Raw genomic sequence first — 19,362 nt, 5'->3', positions numbered from 1 at the left:
ACATGTATACACGAGTATTTCACACATGGACAAGTGTACACACACTAGTGTTCACACAAAATAGGATGCACCTATAACGTACATGTACACAACGCACATGCAGGCATAAAATAGGCATGTACACGTACACATTGCTTACACATGGGGCATGCATGTGTACACAGTGCTTACACATGGGGCATGCATGTGTACACAGCGCTTACGCATGGGGCATGCACACAGGGTTCAGATACAGACATATACATAGTGTACGGACATAGACACATACAAACACAGACATACACATAGTGTACGGACACGGACACATGCAAACGCACCTGCATTCTCCTGGCTTGGTACAGTGTCCGTGGGCCTGACTGCAGTTATTGCTGCACACAGCTGCAAATGGAAGGGCGACACAAGTTAATGCTTAGTTTATACACTCCTACAGCACTGATACTCCTACAATGCCCCTTCATTACTCCTACAATGCCCCTTCATTACTCCTGCAATGCCCCTTCATTACTCCTACAATGCCCCTTCATTACTCCTTCAATGCCCCTTCATTACTCCTGCAATGCCCCTTCATTACTCCTACAATGCCCCTTCATTACTCCTACAATGCCCCTTCATTACTCCTGCAATGCCCCTTCATTACTCCTACAATGCCCCTTCATTACTCCTACAATGCCCCTTCATTACTCCTACAATGCCTCTTCATTACTCCTGCAATGCCCCTTCATTACTCCTGCAATGCCCCTTCATTACTCCTGCAATGCCCCTTCATTACTCCTACAATGCCCCTTCATTACTCCTACAATGCCCCTTCATTACTCCTACAATGCCCCTTCATTACTCCTGCAATGCCCCTTCATTACTCCTGCAATGCCCCTTCATTACTCCTGCAATGCCCCTTCATTACTCCTGCAATGCCCCTTCATTACTCCTACAATGCCCCTTCATTACTCCTGCAATGCCCCTTCATTACTCCTGCAATGCCCCTTCATTACTCCTGCAATGCCCCTTCATTACTCCTGCAATGCCCCTTCATTACTCCTGCAATGCCCCTTCATTACTCCTGCAATGCCCCTTCATTACTCCTGCAATGCCCCTTCATTACTCCTGCAATGCCCCTTCATTACTCCTGCAATGCCCCTTCATTACTCCTGCAATGCCCCTTCATTACTCCTGCAATGCCCCTTCATTACTCCTACAATGCCCCTTCATTACTCCTACAATGCCCCTTCATTACTCCTACAATGCCCCTTCATTACTCCTACAATGCCCCTTCATTACTCCTACAATGCCCCTTCATTACTCCTGCAATGCCCCTTCATTACTCCTGCAATGCGCTTGAGGTTTCTAAACCTGTATTCCCTGGAACGCAGGAGGGAGAGATACATGATTATATACACCTGGAAAATCCTAGAGGGACTAGTACCGAACTTGCACACGAAAATCACTCACTACGAAAGCAAAAGACTTGGCAGACGATGCACCATCCCCCCAATGAAAAGCAGGGGTGTCACTAGCACGTTAAGAGACCATACAATAAGTGTCAGGGGCCCGAGACTGTTCAACTGCCTCCCAGCACACATAAGGGGGATTACCAACAGACCCCTGGCAGTCTTCAAGCTAGCACTGGACAAGCACCTAAAGTCGGTTCCTGACCAGCCGGGCTGTGGCTCGTACGTTGGTTTGCGTGCAGCCAGCAGCAACAGCCTGGTTGATCAGGCGCTGATCCACCAGGAGGCCTGGTCACAGACCGGGCCGCGGGGGCGTTGACCCCCGAAACTCTCTCCAGGTAAACTCCAGGTCATTACTCCTACAATGCCCCTTCATTACTCCTACAATGCCCCTTCATTACTCCTACAATGCTACTACATTTTGTGTTATTTTTAAAGGACAAATATTTGTTTACATTTTAGAGAGTTTGTCAAAAGGCGCTTGTCTACAAGACACTTAGCTTGTTGTGTGTAAGGGGGTGTGCATGTGTACTCGCCTATTTGTACTCGCCTGTTTGTGGCTACAGGAGTTAAGTCACAGCTCCTGGCCCCGCCTTTTCATGAATTTTATTTTATCTCTTCTTAAAGCTGTGTATGGATCCCGCCTCCACTACCTCACTCGCCAGATTGTTCCACTTCTGACAGCTCTGTAACTAAAAAAATACTTCCTGACATCCCTGTGACTCATCTGAGTTTTCAGCTTCCAGTTGTGACAGCTTCTCGAGGGCCGAGAAAAACTAATTTTGGGTGTGATTTACAGGGCCCCAAATCTTGATAGGGAGTGCAGTAAACTTCTATGGGACGAAATTCGTAAGGCATCTACATACGAAAATGTTGTGCTAATGGGAGATTTCAACTATAGACAGATTGACTGGAGCAATTTGACAGGAAATTTAGAGTCGGGTGACTTTCTTGATACGATCCAGGATTGTTTTTTAAAACAGTTTGTGACAGAGCCAACTAGGGGAAATAACCTCCTTGACTTGGTTCTTGCCAGTAGGGAAACACTAATTAATAATCTTGAGGTTAATGATGAGCTTGGGGAGAGTGATCACAAATCACTCAGTTTTAACATATCATGGAATTCCCCTAATAATGGCAATCAAGTCTCCGTCCCTGACTTTCGCTTGGCTGATTTCATAGGACTGAAAAATTACTTAGGTGGGCTGAACTGGAATGACCTGACTAAGGGTCAGGTAGGTGGTGATGGTTGCCGATATGATGCTTTCCATGGCATAGTTCTAGCTGCTCAGTCAAATTATGTTCCAAATAGGGAAATCAGATCAAACAAAAATGATCCTAAATGGATGAACAATAGATTAAAATATCTGATTGGTCAAAAGAGAGGCATATATAGGCAAATCAAAAGAGGAGAGGGGCAATTAAGAAATCGATATATTCAGTTAAAGAGAGAAATAAAAAAGGGAATTAGAAAAGCAAAAAGAGATTATGAGGTTAAAGTTGCAAGAGAATCGAAGACTAACCCAAAAGGATTCTTTCAGGTATACAGAAGTAAAATCAGGGACAAGATAGGCCCACTCAAAAGTTCCTCGGGTCAGCTCACTGACAGTGATAAGGAAATGTGTAGAATTTTTAACACATACTTCCTCTCAGTTTTTACACAGGAGGATACCAGCGATATTCCAGTAATGATAAATTATGTAGAACAGGACGATAATAAACTGTGCACTATTAGGGTCACAAGTGACATGGTCCTTAGGCAAATAGATAAATTAAAACCTAACAAATCCCCAGGCCCTGATGAACTGTATGCAAGGGTTCTGAAGGAATGTAAAGAGGAGCTTAGCACACCTTTGGCTAATCTTTTCAACATATCACTACAAACTGGCATGGTGCCAGATAAGTGGAAAATGGCAAATGTGATACCTATTTTCAAAACAGGTGACAGGTCCTTAGCTTCGAACTATAGACCAATAAGCCTAACCTCCATAGTGGGAAAATTTATGGAATCAATAATTGCCGAGGCAGTTCGTAGCCACCTTGAAAAGCATAAATTAATCAACGAATCTCAGCATGGTTTTACAAAGGGGCGTTCCTGCCTTACGAATTTATTAACTTTATTCACTAAGGTATTTGAGGAGGTAGATCATGGTAATGAATATGATATTGTGTATATGGACTTCAGTAAGGCTTTTGACAGGGTCCCACATCAGAGACTATTGAGGAAAATTAAAGCACATGGAATAGGAGGAGAAATTTTTTCCTGGATAGAGGCATGGTTGACAAATAGGCAGCAGAGAGTTTGCATAAATGGGGAGAAATCAGAATGGGGAAGCGTCACGAGCGGTGTTCCACAGGGGTCAGTGTTGGGCCCCCTGCTGTTCACAATCTACATAAACGACATAGATGAGGGCATAAAGAGCGACATCGGCAAGTTTGCCGATGACACCAAAATAGGCCGTCGAATTCATTCTGACGAGGACATTCGAGCACTCCAGGAAGATTTGAATAGACTGATGCAGTGGTCGGAGAAGTGGCAGATGCAGTTTAATATAGACAAATGCAAAGTTCTAAATGTTGGACAGGACAATAACCATGCCACATATAAACTAAATAATGTAGATCTTAATATTACGGATTGCGAAAAAGATTTAGGAGTTCTGGTTAGCAGTAATCTGAAACCAAGACAACAGTGCTTAAGTGTTCGCAATAAAGCTAATAGAATCCTTGGCTTCATATCAAGAAGCATAAATAATAGGAGTCCTCAGGTTGTTCTTCAACTCTATACATCCTTGGTTAGGCCTCATTTAGATTATGCTGCACAGTTTTGGTCACCGTATTACAGAATGGATATAAATTCTCTGGAAAATGTACAAAGGAGGATGACAAAGATGATCCCATGTATCAGAAACCTTCCCTATGAGGATAGACTAAGGGCCCTGAAACTGCACTCTCTAGAAAGACGTAGAATTAGGGGGGATATGATTGAGGTGTATAAGTGGAAGACAGGAATAAATAAAGGGGATGTAAATAGTGTGCTGAAAATATCTAGCCTAGACAGGACTCGCAGCAATGGTTTTAAGTTGGAAAAATTCAGATTCAGGAAGGATATAGGAAAGTACTGGTTTGGTAATAGAGTTGTGGATGAGTGGAACAAACTCCCAAGTACCGTTATAGAGGCCAGAACGTTGTGTAGCTTTAAAAATAGGTTGGATAAATACATGAGTAGATGTGGGTGGGTGTGAGTTAGACCTGATAGCTTGTGCTAACAGGTCGGTTGCCGTGTTCCTCCCTTAAGTCAATGTGACCTGACCTGTCTAGGTTGGGTGCATTGGCTTAAGCCGGTAGGAGACTTGGACCTGCCTCGCATGGGCCAGTAGGCCTTCTGCAGTGTTCCTTCGTTCTTATGTTCTTATGTTCTTATGACCCCTTGTTGCTGTGTCCCATCTCTGAGACATCCTGTCCCTATCCACCTTGTCAGTTCCTCGCGACGCGCATTTTGCTGCAGTAGGTATTTGGTTGATGTGTGCCTCGGGCAATATGCTTGATGTAATACCCCAAGGCCCACCTTGAGTGAGGTTTGAAGCCTTTAACCCCCGAGCTTGTACTCCGTCTGCGGTCTTCTTTACCCTTCCCCAATCTTCATAACTTTGCATTTGTTGGGGTTGTGTGTGTGTGTGTGTGTGTGTGTGTGTGTGTGTGTGTGTGTGTGTGTGTGTGTGTGTGTGTGTGTGTGTGTGTGTGTGTGTGTGTGTGTGTGCCTTTGTGCGTGTGACTTTGAGTCAGGGGGATAGCTGGAGGGAGTTAGAAAATAATGAAGGCATAGTGTGAGGGAGAATCACAGTTTACCTCAGGTACTCACGCTGGGAGCAGAGGTGTCCTGACCATCCTTGGTTACAGAGACATTCGTCAGGTGAGGTACACGAGCCATGCTGACACCCAGCCCGGGGTACACACTCGTTACATTGACGTCCACGCCAACCTGTGAGGGTACACTCCAACTTTACACATCTTCATTTCAATGCTACAACACGTGTACACAGTGCTTACACATGGGGCATGCACACAGGATTCAGACACAGACATATACTGTGATAAAATAGTGAAAACAGCAAGCTCAAGAATGTAAATTTTAACTCTTGCTGAGTTCTACATCAGGCTTCCATTGCTGTTTTGTTGTGTATATGTGGGTTAGTAATCAAAACTGACAAGCGTTCATTTACTTGAAGAGTGCCAGATCTTACAATTAACCTGCACAAAATATTTGTTGACCTGATTTAGGTTAACATTAAAAGTATTGTCAAGAAAAACAAAGAAATAGCTTACTATTGATAGTGTGGGACATGTTACGAGACAGATATTACAATACTAACACTTGATTAATTACCCTAATGCAACATTTAAGTTATTTTATTAGGTGTTTTGCCCACTGGAGGCTTTTCAGTTTAATAAAGAGAATAGAAAACTGCAGATAAATAGGATGCAAGTCAAATAAGTCAGGTCCGGTGTTATTAGGTGTTTGAGCATGTGTCATCTGCTAATGTAGTGTGTGTTGGAGCTGAATCAGCTTGGTGAGCACTCTGAGATGCTAAAATTACCTGAATTTTAGGCTAGAGTGTCAGAAACCCCGATCAAAGCAGCGACGTTTCTGCATTGTCCTTCGTCTTCTCATCTCATCAAGAGCCCTTGTAAATTTCTTTATATTAAACAAACGTTTTTCAGATTATCTTTATTGCATGCATATTTGTGTTCACCAACATGCTGGATCAAGTTTCTGGCTGTCTTACTAACGTGAAACTTATCACATCCTCCGCATGGGATAGCATGTACACTTGCGCTAATCTCGACAGTACTAGCTGGTGTCTTATTAACTAACTCCTTGATATTTTACGAGGAGATATTGACCACATTAATTTTGTGACTCAGAAAAGTTCCAGAGCTATAACAAGGCTCATAGTTACAAAAAAAAAAAAAAAAAGTTCTGAAGAAAGGTTGAGAACGTTAGAGACGCCCACACTGCCTGATAGCAGGAAGAGTAGACATTATAACCATGTGTTTCTTGCAACACATTGGTAGTATTTTTGGTCATCTTACCAATAGGAACGATGTGCCTGTTTCCTGTAGCCACAAGTTAAATGTGAGGAAACTGAAGGGATGTGAATACTTGCACAATGTGAATTATGTGATCACATTCCTTTTCGAGGAACTTTGGGTTCGGATCTTATGCGCCCTAAGAAAAAACCTTATACATTTTTTTCTGATCTCTGTGTTACATTGAAAAACCTCCCCAGTGAGCTAAACATCCCTTAATAAACTGTTCAAACTTTTGCGTTTCTGTCCGTCACTGTGTGGGACATAAGAGTTTTTAGAAAGTTACTATCCTGACGCTTCCTGTTTACAGTTGCATGACCCTGATGAATATAAAAATGGTATATAATACCGTCAGGTTGATAAGACACATGCACAACAGTTAGGTATCTTTACTTCGAAACGTTTCGCCTACACAGTAGTCTTCTTCAGTCGAATACAGGAGACTTAGCAGTGGCAGTAGAGATGTGATGATGCTGTAATCAGTCAATCACCCTTGAAGACGTAGTTTTAAGGTAGTCAGTCCTTCAGCCTGGAAAAGTTTTAGTCCATAGTCTGGAACAATGGAGCAAAAATCTGTTTCTGGCTGAGGGACTGACCACCTCGAAACCACATCTTCAAGGGTGATAGATTACAAAGTCTTCACATCTCTACTGCTGTTGCTAACCCTTCTGTAGTCGACTGAAGACGCCTACTGTGTAGACGAAACGTTTCGGCTCTGGTGGCCTGGTGGCTTATAGGTCTCGCTTCACACGGCGAGGGCCTGGGTTCGATTCCCAGCCGGTAGAAACATTGGGCATGTTTCTTTCCACCTGTTGTCTATGTTCCCCATCAGTAAAATGGGTACCTGGGTGTTAGTCGACTGGTGTGGGTCGCATCCTGGGACACTGACCTAATTTGCCCGAAATGTTCAGCATAACAAGGGGCTTTCTATATAGTAGTATTTCATTAATGTCAGCTATGGTCTGTATACCTTGTACATGTACTTGTTGTAAATAAAGATATTATTATTATTATTATTATTATTATTATTATTATTATTATTAAGATACCTAACTGTTGCAGACGTGTCTTATTGACCTTGGTGGTTTAGGGCTTAGTTTTGAATGGGTTGCTATATCATTTAAACTCCCGAAGTACACTTAAGGATGAAAGACTAACCATGTATACTCATGCATGTACTTATGGTACAACTGCACCACTCACCTGGGGTACAGAGACATTCACCTGGTCGGGTACAGTTGCCATGTAACTGATGGCAACCTTCCATACACACTGGTACCCGGCAGTCTGCCCCGGTCCAACCCTCGGTACACTTCTGATGACAAAGGGCAGGATTATGAGACGTAAAATTTTGATTATAGAACATGACACTGAAATATTCTGAATATAGGGCATGACACTGAAATATTAGAATATAACAGCGAAATATTTTGAATATAGGGCATGACACTGAAATTTTCTTATTACAGAACATGACACTGAAATATTAGAACATGACACTGAAACATTAAAACAGAACATGACACTAATACAGAACATGACACTGAAACATTCTGATTATAAATCATGACATTGAATCAATCTTATTATAGGGATGTTGCTTAGGATGATACTCCACAAACTGCTGAACAGTTATTAAAGAACATGGTTGAGTACACGCAACTGTGTTTAAGAGAGGTACACAGTTCTTGTGTACGTACGTAGCAGCGTTTTATGTCTTATTTAAATGTGAAGACATCGCTTCCCCCCCCCCCCTCTCTCTCTCTCTCATATATATATATATATATATATATATATATATATATATATATATATATATATATATATATATATATATATATATATATATATATATATATATACACACATTGTATAACAATTGGCAACGGTGTGCATTGGTTCCTACCCACTAACCGTACGTTGGTAGCGGTGGTGGTAATAGTGGGTGTCACTTACCGTACGTTGGTAGCGGTGGTGATAATAGTGGGTGTCACTTACCGTACGTTGGTAGCGGCGGTAGTAATAGTGGGTGTCACTTACCGTACGTTGGTAGTGGCGGTGGTAATAGTGGGTGTCACTTACCGAGTCAAGGGAGGCGTTGGAGCAGCAAAACAGACACAAAAGAACCAAGAAGAGAACACAGAACTTCATCTTAACTGGATATTACTAAGCTTCCACCATGCTGGGAGTGATTTTAGCTTCTATCTCCTCTCTTTTCTCCTCGCTCATTACTCTTTATATCCCTTCAATTTTCTGCTCCTCTTCGTTGGACCTTGGTGTAACTTGGGGAGTAGGTCAGCGTGTTTTCAGCGAAATACAATACTGTCACCACAGTAACCACCAGCTTCTTAATTTACATTCTCCGTTTGTGTCTTCCTCCAGTATTGCACTTAATTGTTCGTTTTCATTAGTTTCACTTGTGTTTTCCTTATTTAAACTGAGCTTCTGTGAAAATTAATGATATAAACCTCTACTTACAAAAATATATTTACTAATATCTCAGCGATATATACAAAGTTATAAAATTTCATTTTATATATATATATATATATATATATATATATATATATATATATATATATATATATATATATATATATTAGTGACACACACGAACGAAATTAATATACATTTAGCCACAGAGATAAGTATTTATGTTCTAGCATTTTCGCCGAATTCCTTTTCCTTTTTCAGGGACTGAATTAAATGAAATAAACAGTGATTAACCAGGATAATTTGAATAAAATATAGGAACACATGGACACATGTTTTTCAAGCGGTGGTGCCACGTCTTACTATGTGTCAGTACGCCCACATGGCCAACAATATGTATCACTACGCCAATATGCCCCGTACGATACTTTAGTATGAAGTCTAACAGGAGGCATCAGTACGCCCCCTGCACACAAATAAGCAAGACTGGAACTTTAAAAAGCGCGTTACGAAGCGAATTCTTTCCCCGTGGGAAAAATGTCTGAATATTATGCAAGTGACCCCACCCACCCTCCAGCCAGGAAGCTTCCGCTCTCGTTTTCTCTTGTTTACATCACTTTCACCTCTGTGTTTCTCGTTTTCTTTATGTTTGCTCTTAGTGTGCATGGCTGGCTGGTTTTATTTGCCTACTTCGTTTAATTAATCTCTACTCAGCCACTCACACAACTGAGGTGTAAACCAGATTGAATCACTTGTTGACACAAACAACAATGTAAAAAAACAGAGATTTAAGCAAATGTAACAATTGGAAGTTGAAAACTTAGATGAGCCACAGGGATGTTAGGAAATATTTCTTCAGTCATAGAGTTGTCAGGAAGTGGAACAATCTAGATATAGTGGATGTTCAATGAGGACAAATTCCAACTACTCAGTTATGGAAAACTGGAGGAGATAATAACTAGAACAGAGTATACTACAGACTCTGGCCATACAATAGAGCGGAAAAATAATGTAAGGGACCTGGGAGTAGTAATATCAAGGATCACAACAGTGCCACGATCGCACGTGCAAAGAAAATGATAGGATGGATAATGAGAACGTTCAAAACGAGAGATGCCAAGCCAATGATGATCCTTATCAAATCACTTGTTCTCTCTAGGCTGGAATACTGCTGTACATTAACATCTCCATTCAAAGCAGGTGAAATCGCAGATCTAGAGAGTGTACAGAGATCCTTTGCTGCACGTATAAGTTCTGTCAAGCACTTTAACTACTGGGAACACTTGGAAGCACTTGACTTGTACTCGTTGGAACGCAGGAGGGAGATATATATCATAATCTACACTTGGAAAATCCTAGAAGGAATGGTCCTAAATCTGCACACAGAAATCACTCCCTACGAAAGTAAAAGACTGGGCAGGCGATGCAAAATGCCCCCAGTTAAAGTAGGGGCGCCATTGGTACACAAAGGGAAAACACCATAAGTGTCCGGGGCCCAAGACTGTTCAACAGCCTCCCATCAAGCATTAGGGGAATTGCCAATAAACCCCTGGCTGCTTCAAGAGAGAGCTGGACAGATACCTAAAGTCAGTGCCGGATCAGCCGGGCTGTGGCTCGTACGTTGGACTGCGTGCGGCCAGCAGTAACAGCCTAGTTGATCAGGCCCTGACCCATCGGGAGGCCTGGTCATGGACTGGGCCGCGGGGGCGTTGATCCCCGGAATAACCTCCAGGTAACCTCCAGGTATAGCTTTAAGAAGAGGTATGATAAAGCTCATGGAGCAGGAAGAGTGACGACCTAGTAGCGACCAGTGTAGAGGCGGGGCCAGGAGCTGTGACACGACCCCTGCAACCACATATAGGTGAGTACACACACACACACACACACACACACACACACACACACACACACACACACACACACACACAGGCTAGATTATAGGGTACAAAAGACAAGAGAACTAAAACACGAACATAGGGGAGATTAAAGAAGATAATGGATAATATTAGGCAGATACAACGATAATTGTACTTTATGTATACCTGTGCCCAAATAAACTTACAAAGACACTCCAAAATAAGAGACAATAGACAAGGAAGGAGGGGATAGCAGTGTGTATCCCTGTTACCGAACGGAGTATCCCATCTTGACTCAGGAAATCGTAATAACGCGATCACAAACAAACCACGGAACGGGTGGGGGTTTGAATCTATGGCTTGAGAATTTAAGGACTCTCTTGCCATAGGTTCAAACCTCACCTCGTCCGTGGTTTATTCCATCTGTAGCGGTGGGTAAAACAAACAAGACAGAAGCCTCAAGTGGCGAAACGTTTCTTTTAGTCTCGCTCAGTTCATACTGATGTTTTTACTTCTGACTTGTTGGTAGTACCATACCAGTGTTGCAGCATGTCCACCAGTGTTGCACCAGTCTCCACCAATGTTGCAGCAGTGTCCACCAGTGTTGCACCAGACTCCACCAGTGTTACATCAGTCTACCAGTGTTGCACCAGTCTCCACCAGTGTTGCACCAGTCTCCACCAGTGTTGCACCAGTCTCCACCAATGTTGCACCAGTCTCCACCAATGTTGCACCAGTCTCCACCAGTGTTGCATCAGTCTACCAGTGTTGCACCAGTCTCCACCAGTGTTGCACCAGTCTCCACCAATGTTGCAGCAGTCTCCACCAGTGTTGCATCAGTCTCCACCAGTGTTGCATCAGTCTCCACCAGTGTTGCACCACTCTCCACCAGTGTTGCAGCAGTGTCCACCAGTGTTGCAGCAGTGTCCGCCAGTGTTGCACCAGTCTCCACCAGTGTTACACCAGTCTCCACCAGTGTTGCACCAGTATCCACCAGTGTTGCAGAAGTCTCCACCAGTGTTGCACCAGTCTCCACCAGTGTTGCACCACTCTCCACCAGTGTTGCAGCTGTGTCCACCAGTGTTGCTGCAGTGTCCGCCAGTGTTGCACCACTCCACCAGTGTTGCAGCAGTGTCCGCCAGTGTTGCACCAGTATCCACCAGTGTTGCACCAGTCTCCACCAGTGTTGCACCATGCTCCACCAGTGTTGCACAAGTCTCTACCAGTGTTGCAGCAGTCTCCACTAGTGTTGCACCAGTTGCTTGTGTACTGCCACAGTTGCTTGTGTACTGCCACAGTTGCTTGTGTACTGCCACAGTTGCTTGTGTACTGCCACAGTTGCTTGTGCACTGCCACAGTTGCTTGTGTACTGCCACAGTTGCTTGTGCACTGCCACAGTTGCTTGTGCACTGCCACAGTTGCTTGTGTACTGCCACAGTTGCTTGTGTACTGTCACAGTTGCTTGTGTACTGCCACAGTTGCTTGTGCACTGCCACAGTTGCTTGTGCACTGCCACAGTTGCTTGTGTACTGCCACAGTTGCTTGTGTACTGCCACAGTTGCTTGTGCACTGCCACAGTTGCTTGTGCACTGCCACAGTTGCTTGTGCACTGCCACAGTTGCTTGTGTACTGCCACAGTTGCTTGTGTACTGCCACAGTTGCTTGTGTACTGCCACAGTTGCTTGTGTACTGCCACAGTTGCTTGTGTACTGCCACAGTTGCTTGTGCACTGCCACAGTTGCTTGTGCACTGCCACAGTTGCTTGTGTACTGTCACAGTTGCTTGTGTACTGCCACAGTTGCTTGTGCACTGCCACAGTTGCTTGTGTACTGCCACAGTTGCTTGTGTACTGCCACAGTTGCTTGTGTACTGCCACAGTTGCTTGTGTACTGCCACAGTTGCTTGTGTACTGCCACAGTTGCTTGTGCACTGCCACAGTTGCTTGTGTACTGCCACAGTTGCTTGTGCACTGCCACAGTTGCTTGTGCACTGCCACAGTTGCTTGTGCACTGCCACAGTTGCTTGTGTACTGCCACAGTTGCTTGTGTACTGTCACAGTTGCTTGTGTACTGCCACAGTTGCTTGTGTACTGTCACAGTTGCTTGTGTACTGCCACAGTTGCTTGTGCACTGCCACAGTTGCTTGTGCACTGCCACAGTTGCTTGTGCACTGCCACAGTTGCTTGTGTACTGCCACAGTTGCTTGTGTACTGCCACAGTTGCTTGTGTACTGCCACAGTTGCTTGTGTACTGCCACAGTTGCTTGTGCACTGCCACAGTTGCTTGTGCACTGCCACAGTTGCTTGTGCACTGTCACAGTTGCTTGTGTACTGCCACAGTTGCTTGTGCACTGCCACAGTTGCTTGTGTACTGCCACAGTTGCTTGTGTACTGCCACAGTTGCTTGTGTACTGCCACAGTTGCTTGTGTACTGCCACAGTTGCTTGTGTACTGCCACAGTTGCTTGTGCACTGCCACAGTTGCTTGTGCACTGCCACAGTTGCTTGTGCACTGCCACAGTTGCTTGTGTACTGCCACAGTTACTTGTGTACTGTCACAGTTGCTTGTGTACTGCCACAGTTGCTTGTGTATTGTCACAGTTGCTTGTGCACTGCCACAGTTGCTTGTGCACTGCCACAGTTGCTTGTGCACTGCCACAGTTGCTTGTGCACTGCCACAGTTGCTTGTGTACTGCCACAGTTGCTTGTGTACTGCCACAGTTGCTTGTGTACTGCCACAGTTGCTTGTGCACTGCCACAGTTGCTTGTGTACTGCCACAGTTGCTTGTGTACTGCCACAGTTGCTTGTGCACTGCCACAGTTGCTTGTGCACTGCCACAGTTGCTTGTGCACTGCCACAGTTGCTTGTGTACTGCCACAGTTGCTTGTGTACTGTCACAGTTGCTTGTGTACTGCCACAGTTGCTTGTGTACTGTCACAGTTGCTTGTGTACTGCCACAGTTGTTTGTGCACTGCCACAGTTGCTTGTGCACTGCCACAGTTGCTTGTGCACTGCCACAGTTGCTTGTGTACTGCCACAGTTGCTTGTGTACTGCCACAGTTGCTTGTGTACTGCCACAGTTGCTTGTGCACTGCCACAGTTGCTTGTGCACTGCCACAGTTGCTTGTGTACTGTCACAGTTGCTTGTGTACTGCCACAGTTGCTTGTGCACTGCCACAGTTGCTTGTGCACTGCCACAGTTGCTTGTGTACTGCCACAGTTGCTTGTGTACTGCCACAGTTGCTTGTGTACTGCCACAGTTGCTTGTGTACTGCCACAGTTGCTTGTGCACTGCCACAGTTGCTTGTGTACTGCCACAGTTGCTTGTGTACTGCCACAGTTGCTTGTGCACTGCCACAGTTGCTTGTGCACTGCCACAGTTGCTTGTGCACTGCCACAGTTGCTTGTGTACTGCCACAGTTGCTTGTGCACTGCCACAGTTGCTTGTGTACTGTCACAGTTGCTTGTGTACTGCCACAGTTGCTTGTGTACTGCCACAGTTGCTTGTGTACTGCCACAGTTGCTTGTGTACTGCCACAGTTGCTTGTGCACTGCCACAGTTGCTTGTGTACTGCCACAGTTGCTTGTGTACTGCCACAGTTGCTTGTGTACTGCCACAGTTGCTTGTGTACTGTCACAGTTGCTTGTGTACTGTCACAGTTGCTTGTGTACTGTCACAGTTGCTTGTGTACTGTCACAGTTGCTTGTGTACTGTCACAGTTGCTTGTGTACTGCCACAGTTGCTTGTGTACTGCCACAGTTGCTTGTGTACTGTCACAGTTGCTTGTGTACTGCCACAGTTGCTTGTGTACTGTCACAGTTGCTTGTGTACTGTCACAGTTGCTTGTGTACTGCCACAGTTGCTTGTGCACTGTCACAGTTGCTTGTGTACTGCCACAGTTGCTTGTGTACTGCCACAGTTGCTTGTGTACTGTCACAGTTGCTTGTGTACTGTCACAGTTGCTTGTGTACTGTCACAGTTGCTTGTGTACTGCCACAGTTGCTTGTGTACTGCCACAGTTGCGCTCATATTCTACCTTCTTTCACATGTTCGTATTATCGGCGAATTTCCAATTTTGTGCACTAGTCTTGTTACTGTATCATTTATATAGATTATGACGAAGCTGAACCGAGTGCTGATCCACCATATAATTCTTCACTTATTAATGTTAACCCTCTCATTAATATTTACCCTCTCATTAATATTTACCCTCTCATTAATATTTACCCTCTCATTAATATTTACCCTCTCATTAATATTTACCCTCTCATTAATATTTACCCTCTCATTAATATTTACCCTCTCATTAATGTTAACCCCCTCATTAATGTTTACCCTCTCATTAATATTTACCCTCTCATTAATGTTAACCCTCTCATTAATATTTACCCTCTCATTAATGTTTACCCTCTCATTAATGTTTACCCTCTCATTAATATTTACCCTCTCATTAATGTTTACCCTCTCATTAATGTTTACCCTCTCATTAATGTTAACCCCCTCATTAATGTTTACCCTCTCATTAATGTTAACCCTCTCATTAATATTTACCCTCTCATTAATGTTTTCCCTCTCATTAATGTTAACCCTCTCATTAATATTTACCCTCTCATTAATATTTACCCTCTCATTAATGTTTACCCTCTCATTAATGTTAACCCTCTCATTAATATTTACCCTCTCATTAATATTTACCCCCTCATTAATATTTACCCTCTCATTAATGTTTACCCTCTCATTAATGTTAACCCTCTCATTAATATTTACCCTCTCATTAATATTTACCCTCTCATTAATGTTAACCCCCTCATTAATGTTTACCCTCTCATTAATGTTAACCCCATTAGTGTTAACCCTCTCATTAATGTTTTCCCTCTCATTAATGTTAACCCCCTCATTAATGTTTACCCTCTCATTAATGTTAACCCTCTCATTAATATTTACCCTCTCATTAATGTTAACCCCATTAGTGTTAACCCTCTCATTAATGTTTTCCCTCTCATTAATGTTAACCCCCTCATTAATGTTTACCCTCTCATTAATGTTAACCCCATTAGTGTTAACCCTCTCATTAATGTTTACCCTCTCATTAATGTTAACCCTCTCATTAATGTTTACCCTCATTAATGTTAACCCTCTCATTAATGTTTACCCTCTCATTAATGTTAACCCCCCTCATTAATGTTAACCCTCTCATTAATGTTTACCCTCTCATTAATGTTTACCCTCTCATTAATGTTAACCCTCTCATTAATGTTTACCCTCTCATTAATGTTAACCCTCTCATTAATGTTTACCCTATCATTAATGTTTACCCTCATTAATGTTAACCCTCTCATTAATGTTAACCCTCTCATTAATGTTTACCCTCTCATTAATGTTAACCCTCTCATTAATGTTTACCCTCATTAATGTTAACCCTCTCATTAATGTTTACCCTCTCATTAATGTTAACCCCCCTCATTAATGTTAACCCTCTCATTAATGTTTACCCTCTCATTAATGTTTACCCTCTCATTAATGTTAACCCTCTCATTAATGTTTACCCTCTCATTAATGTTAACCCTCTCATTAATGTTTACCCTCTCATTAATGTTTACCCTCTCATTAATGTTTACCCTCTCATTAATGTTTACCCTCTCATTAATGTTAACCCTCTCATTAATGTTTACCCTCTCATTAATGTTAACCCCCATTAGTGTTAACCCTCTCATTAATGTTTACCCTCTCATTAATGTTAACCCTCTCATTAATGTTAACCCTCTCATTAATGTTTACCCTCTCATTAATGTTTACCCTCTCATTAATGTTAACCCTCTCATTAATGTTTACCCTCTCATTAATGTTTACCCTCTCATTAATGTTAACCCCCATTAGTGTTAACCCTCTCATTAATGTTAACCCTCTCATTAATATTTACCCTCATTAATGTTTACCCTCTCATTAATGTTTACCCTCTCATTAATGTTAACCCTCTCATTAATGTTAACCCTCTCATTAATGTTTACCCTCTCATTAATGTTTACCCTCTCATTAATGTTAACCCTCTCATTAATGTTTACCCTCTCATTAATGTTTACCCTCTCATTAATGTTTACCCTCTCATTAATGTTTACCCTCTCATTAATGTTAACCCTCTCATTAATGTTTACCCTCTCATTAATGTTTACCCTTTCATTAATATTTACCCTCATTAATGTTAACCCTCTCATTAATGTTAACCCTCTCATTAATGTTAACCCTCTCATTAATGTTTACCCTCTCATTAATATTAACCCTCTCATTAATGTTTACCCTCTCATTAATGTTTACCCTCTCATTAATATTAACCCACTCATTAATGTTAACCCCATCATTGTTAACTCACTCATTAATGCGTCAAGTCGTACGGAGTACGACTTGACACATCCTAGTCAAACATGTAGTCTTGATGTGTTGCTTGACCTCTTGTAACATTGTATAACATTGTATTACATTGTATTACATTGTATTACATTGTATTATTGGTGTATGACAAAACCTTGTGGTTATTATTGATATATTTGTCAAAGAATATTGACACGTGCGTCAATGTTCTGTGACCCACCACCTGACCCACCACCTGGCACTGTGGTGGGTCAGGTGGTGGCACTGTGGTGGGTCAGGTGGTGGTATTGTGGTGGGCCAGGTGGTGGCTTTGTGGTGGGTCAGGTGGTGGCACTGTGTGGTGGGTCAGGTGGTGGCACTGTGGTGGGCCAGGTGGTGGCACTGTGGTGGGCCTGGTGATAGCATTGTGGTGGGTCAGGTGGTGGCACTATGGTGGGTCAGGTGGTGGCACTGTGGTGGGTCAGGTGGTGGCACTGTGGTGGGCCAGGTGGTGGCATTGTGGTGGGTCAGATGGTGGCATTGGTGGTCAAGGCACCAGCATCTAGTGATGGCTAACTTGTTCTCATAGTTTCGACAAGTCTCCTGAGTGTGCTGCTAACCTGACCTTAACACTTCCTCTACCTCAATAATCACTATTATTATTCTATATTTCAGACTGCGTAAGGTTAATTTAGGTTACAGTACTTAACATTGGGTAAACTTAAATTAGATAGTGCTAGGACAGAGTATGCTAGCCTAGGTTGTGTTAAGTTACATTAAGCTTAAATTAGATAGTGCTAGGACAGAGTATGCTAGCCTAGGTTGTTAAGTTACATTAAGCTTAAATTAGATAGTGCTAGGACAGAGTATGCTAGCCTAGGTTGTGTTAAGTTACATTAAGCTTAAATTAGATAGTGCTAGGACAGAGTATGCTAGCCTAGGTTGTGTTAAGTTACATTAAGCTTAAATTAGATAGTGCTAGGACAGAGTATGCTAGCCTAGGTTGTTAAGTTACATTAAGCTTAAATTAGATAGTGCTAGGACAGAGTATGCTAGCCTAGGTTGTGTTAGGTTACATTAACCCTTAAAACAATTTTAACCACAACGGAGAAAAATATCCCGAGGGAAAATATTGAAATTTCTCTTGAGGCTGTTTGAATATTCCACTCTTTCTAGCACTTCATCTTCAAATAAACAAGTGAAAAAAATTGTCCACAACATGTGTGGTACACTAGGTAAGGTATCACTTGTACAAAGGAGTGTTGGAACGGGTGTAAAACTTCAATAAACCATAACTTTCATGTGTAAACATTTACCTTCGTAACTTGTGAGTTCATTACTTTGTACCTAGTTCAGCCATCAAAACTTTGGGGCCCAGTCCCTGGACCCATTGTGTACCTCTGTAATCTGTAAATACCTTTGTAACTTGTCATGATTGTGACTAGACCTACCTGGAGTTCATTACCTTTGTAAATTGTGAGTTCATTACCTTTGTAAATTGTGAATTCATTACCTCTGTAACTTGCTCAGCTATCAAAACTTTGAGGCCCAGTCCCTGGACCAATTATGTACCTCTGTAATCTTTTGACTACCGCCCACAGGATGGGTATGGAATGCATAATAAACATATTAAAGTAATTAAACTAATTAAGCACGATTTTCACCTCCGCATTTTAGTAATGTAGTATTTCCTTTTAGTGCATCTGTCCTGTCCGCATGTAACCACACCTCCAGCTGCTGCGCTCTCACCCTGCGCTAATAACTTCACACAACACATTTTCCACATGTCTAGTCACTTTCTCTAAGAATAACTAAACTTTCTCCCAACGTCTGCTCATACATCTCACGTAATACATTTTTATTTGTATCATTCACTTTCTCGTGTCTTTTAACTTCTGATGTTGATATTGATTAAACGAGTCACGATTAATAATCGTTCAGCACCTTTGTTTCTTCATTTATTTTTGTATTCCACTTCTCTCTTACTCTAGCTGCCACTAAATAATGATCAAATATTTTAGTCACTGCTTCAAACTTAGTGGGAATCAATGGCTGCACCATATTCCTAGTGTTCAACTTGGCTGCAATAGGTAAAACCTCGAGGCTCGCGCATATTATATATACTATATATATATATATATATATATATATATATATATATATATATATATATGGGATTAAATCTGGAGTATC

At 42.5% G+C, this 19,362-nt stretch overlaps 1 protein-coding gene across 4 annotated transcripts in view; it reads right to left on the bottom strand.

Moving 5' to 3' along the window:
* Positions 1 to 19,362, bottom strand: part of LOC128698750 (uncharacterized) — a 68,892-nt gene that overhangs the window by 4,952 nt on the left and 44,578 nt on the right. For 2 of the 4 annotated variants that reach the window (XM_070097676.1, XM_053791102.2), the window contains 3 exons: positions 7,740 to 7,851; positions 5,308 to 5,427; positions 318 to 378 (listed from right to left, as the gene is read on the bottom strand). In XM_070097676.1, the coding sequence (XP_069953777.1) occupies positions 318 to 378; positions 5,308 to 5,427; positions 7,740 to 7,851 (293 nt within the window). Of the gene's footprint in view, positions 1 to 317; positions 379 to 5,307; positions 5,428 to 7,739; positions 7,852 to 8,618; positions 8,982 to 19,362 lie in introns of all 4 variants that reach the window. The other 2 variants (XM_053791100.2, XM_053791101.2) reach the window with 2 other exon arrangements.

Source organism: Cherax quadricarinatus, chromosome 59, assembly GCF_038502225.1.
Source record: "Cherax quadricarinatus isolate ZL_2023a chromosome 59, ASM3850222v1, whole genome shotgun sequence".
Taxonomy (NCBI): domain Eukaryota; kingdom Metazoa; phylum Arthropoda; class Malacostraca; order Decapoda; family Parastacidae; genus Cherax; species Cherax quadricarinatus.
The sequence above is the reverse complement of the archived record's forward strand: the minus strand, read 5'-3'. Positions and strand labels throughout refer to the sequence as shown.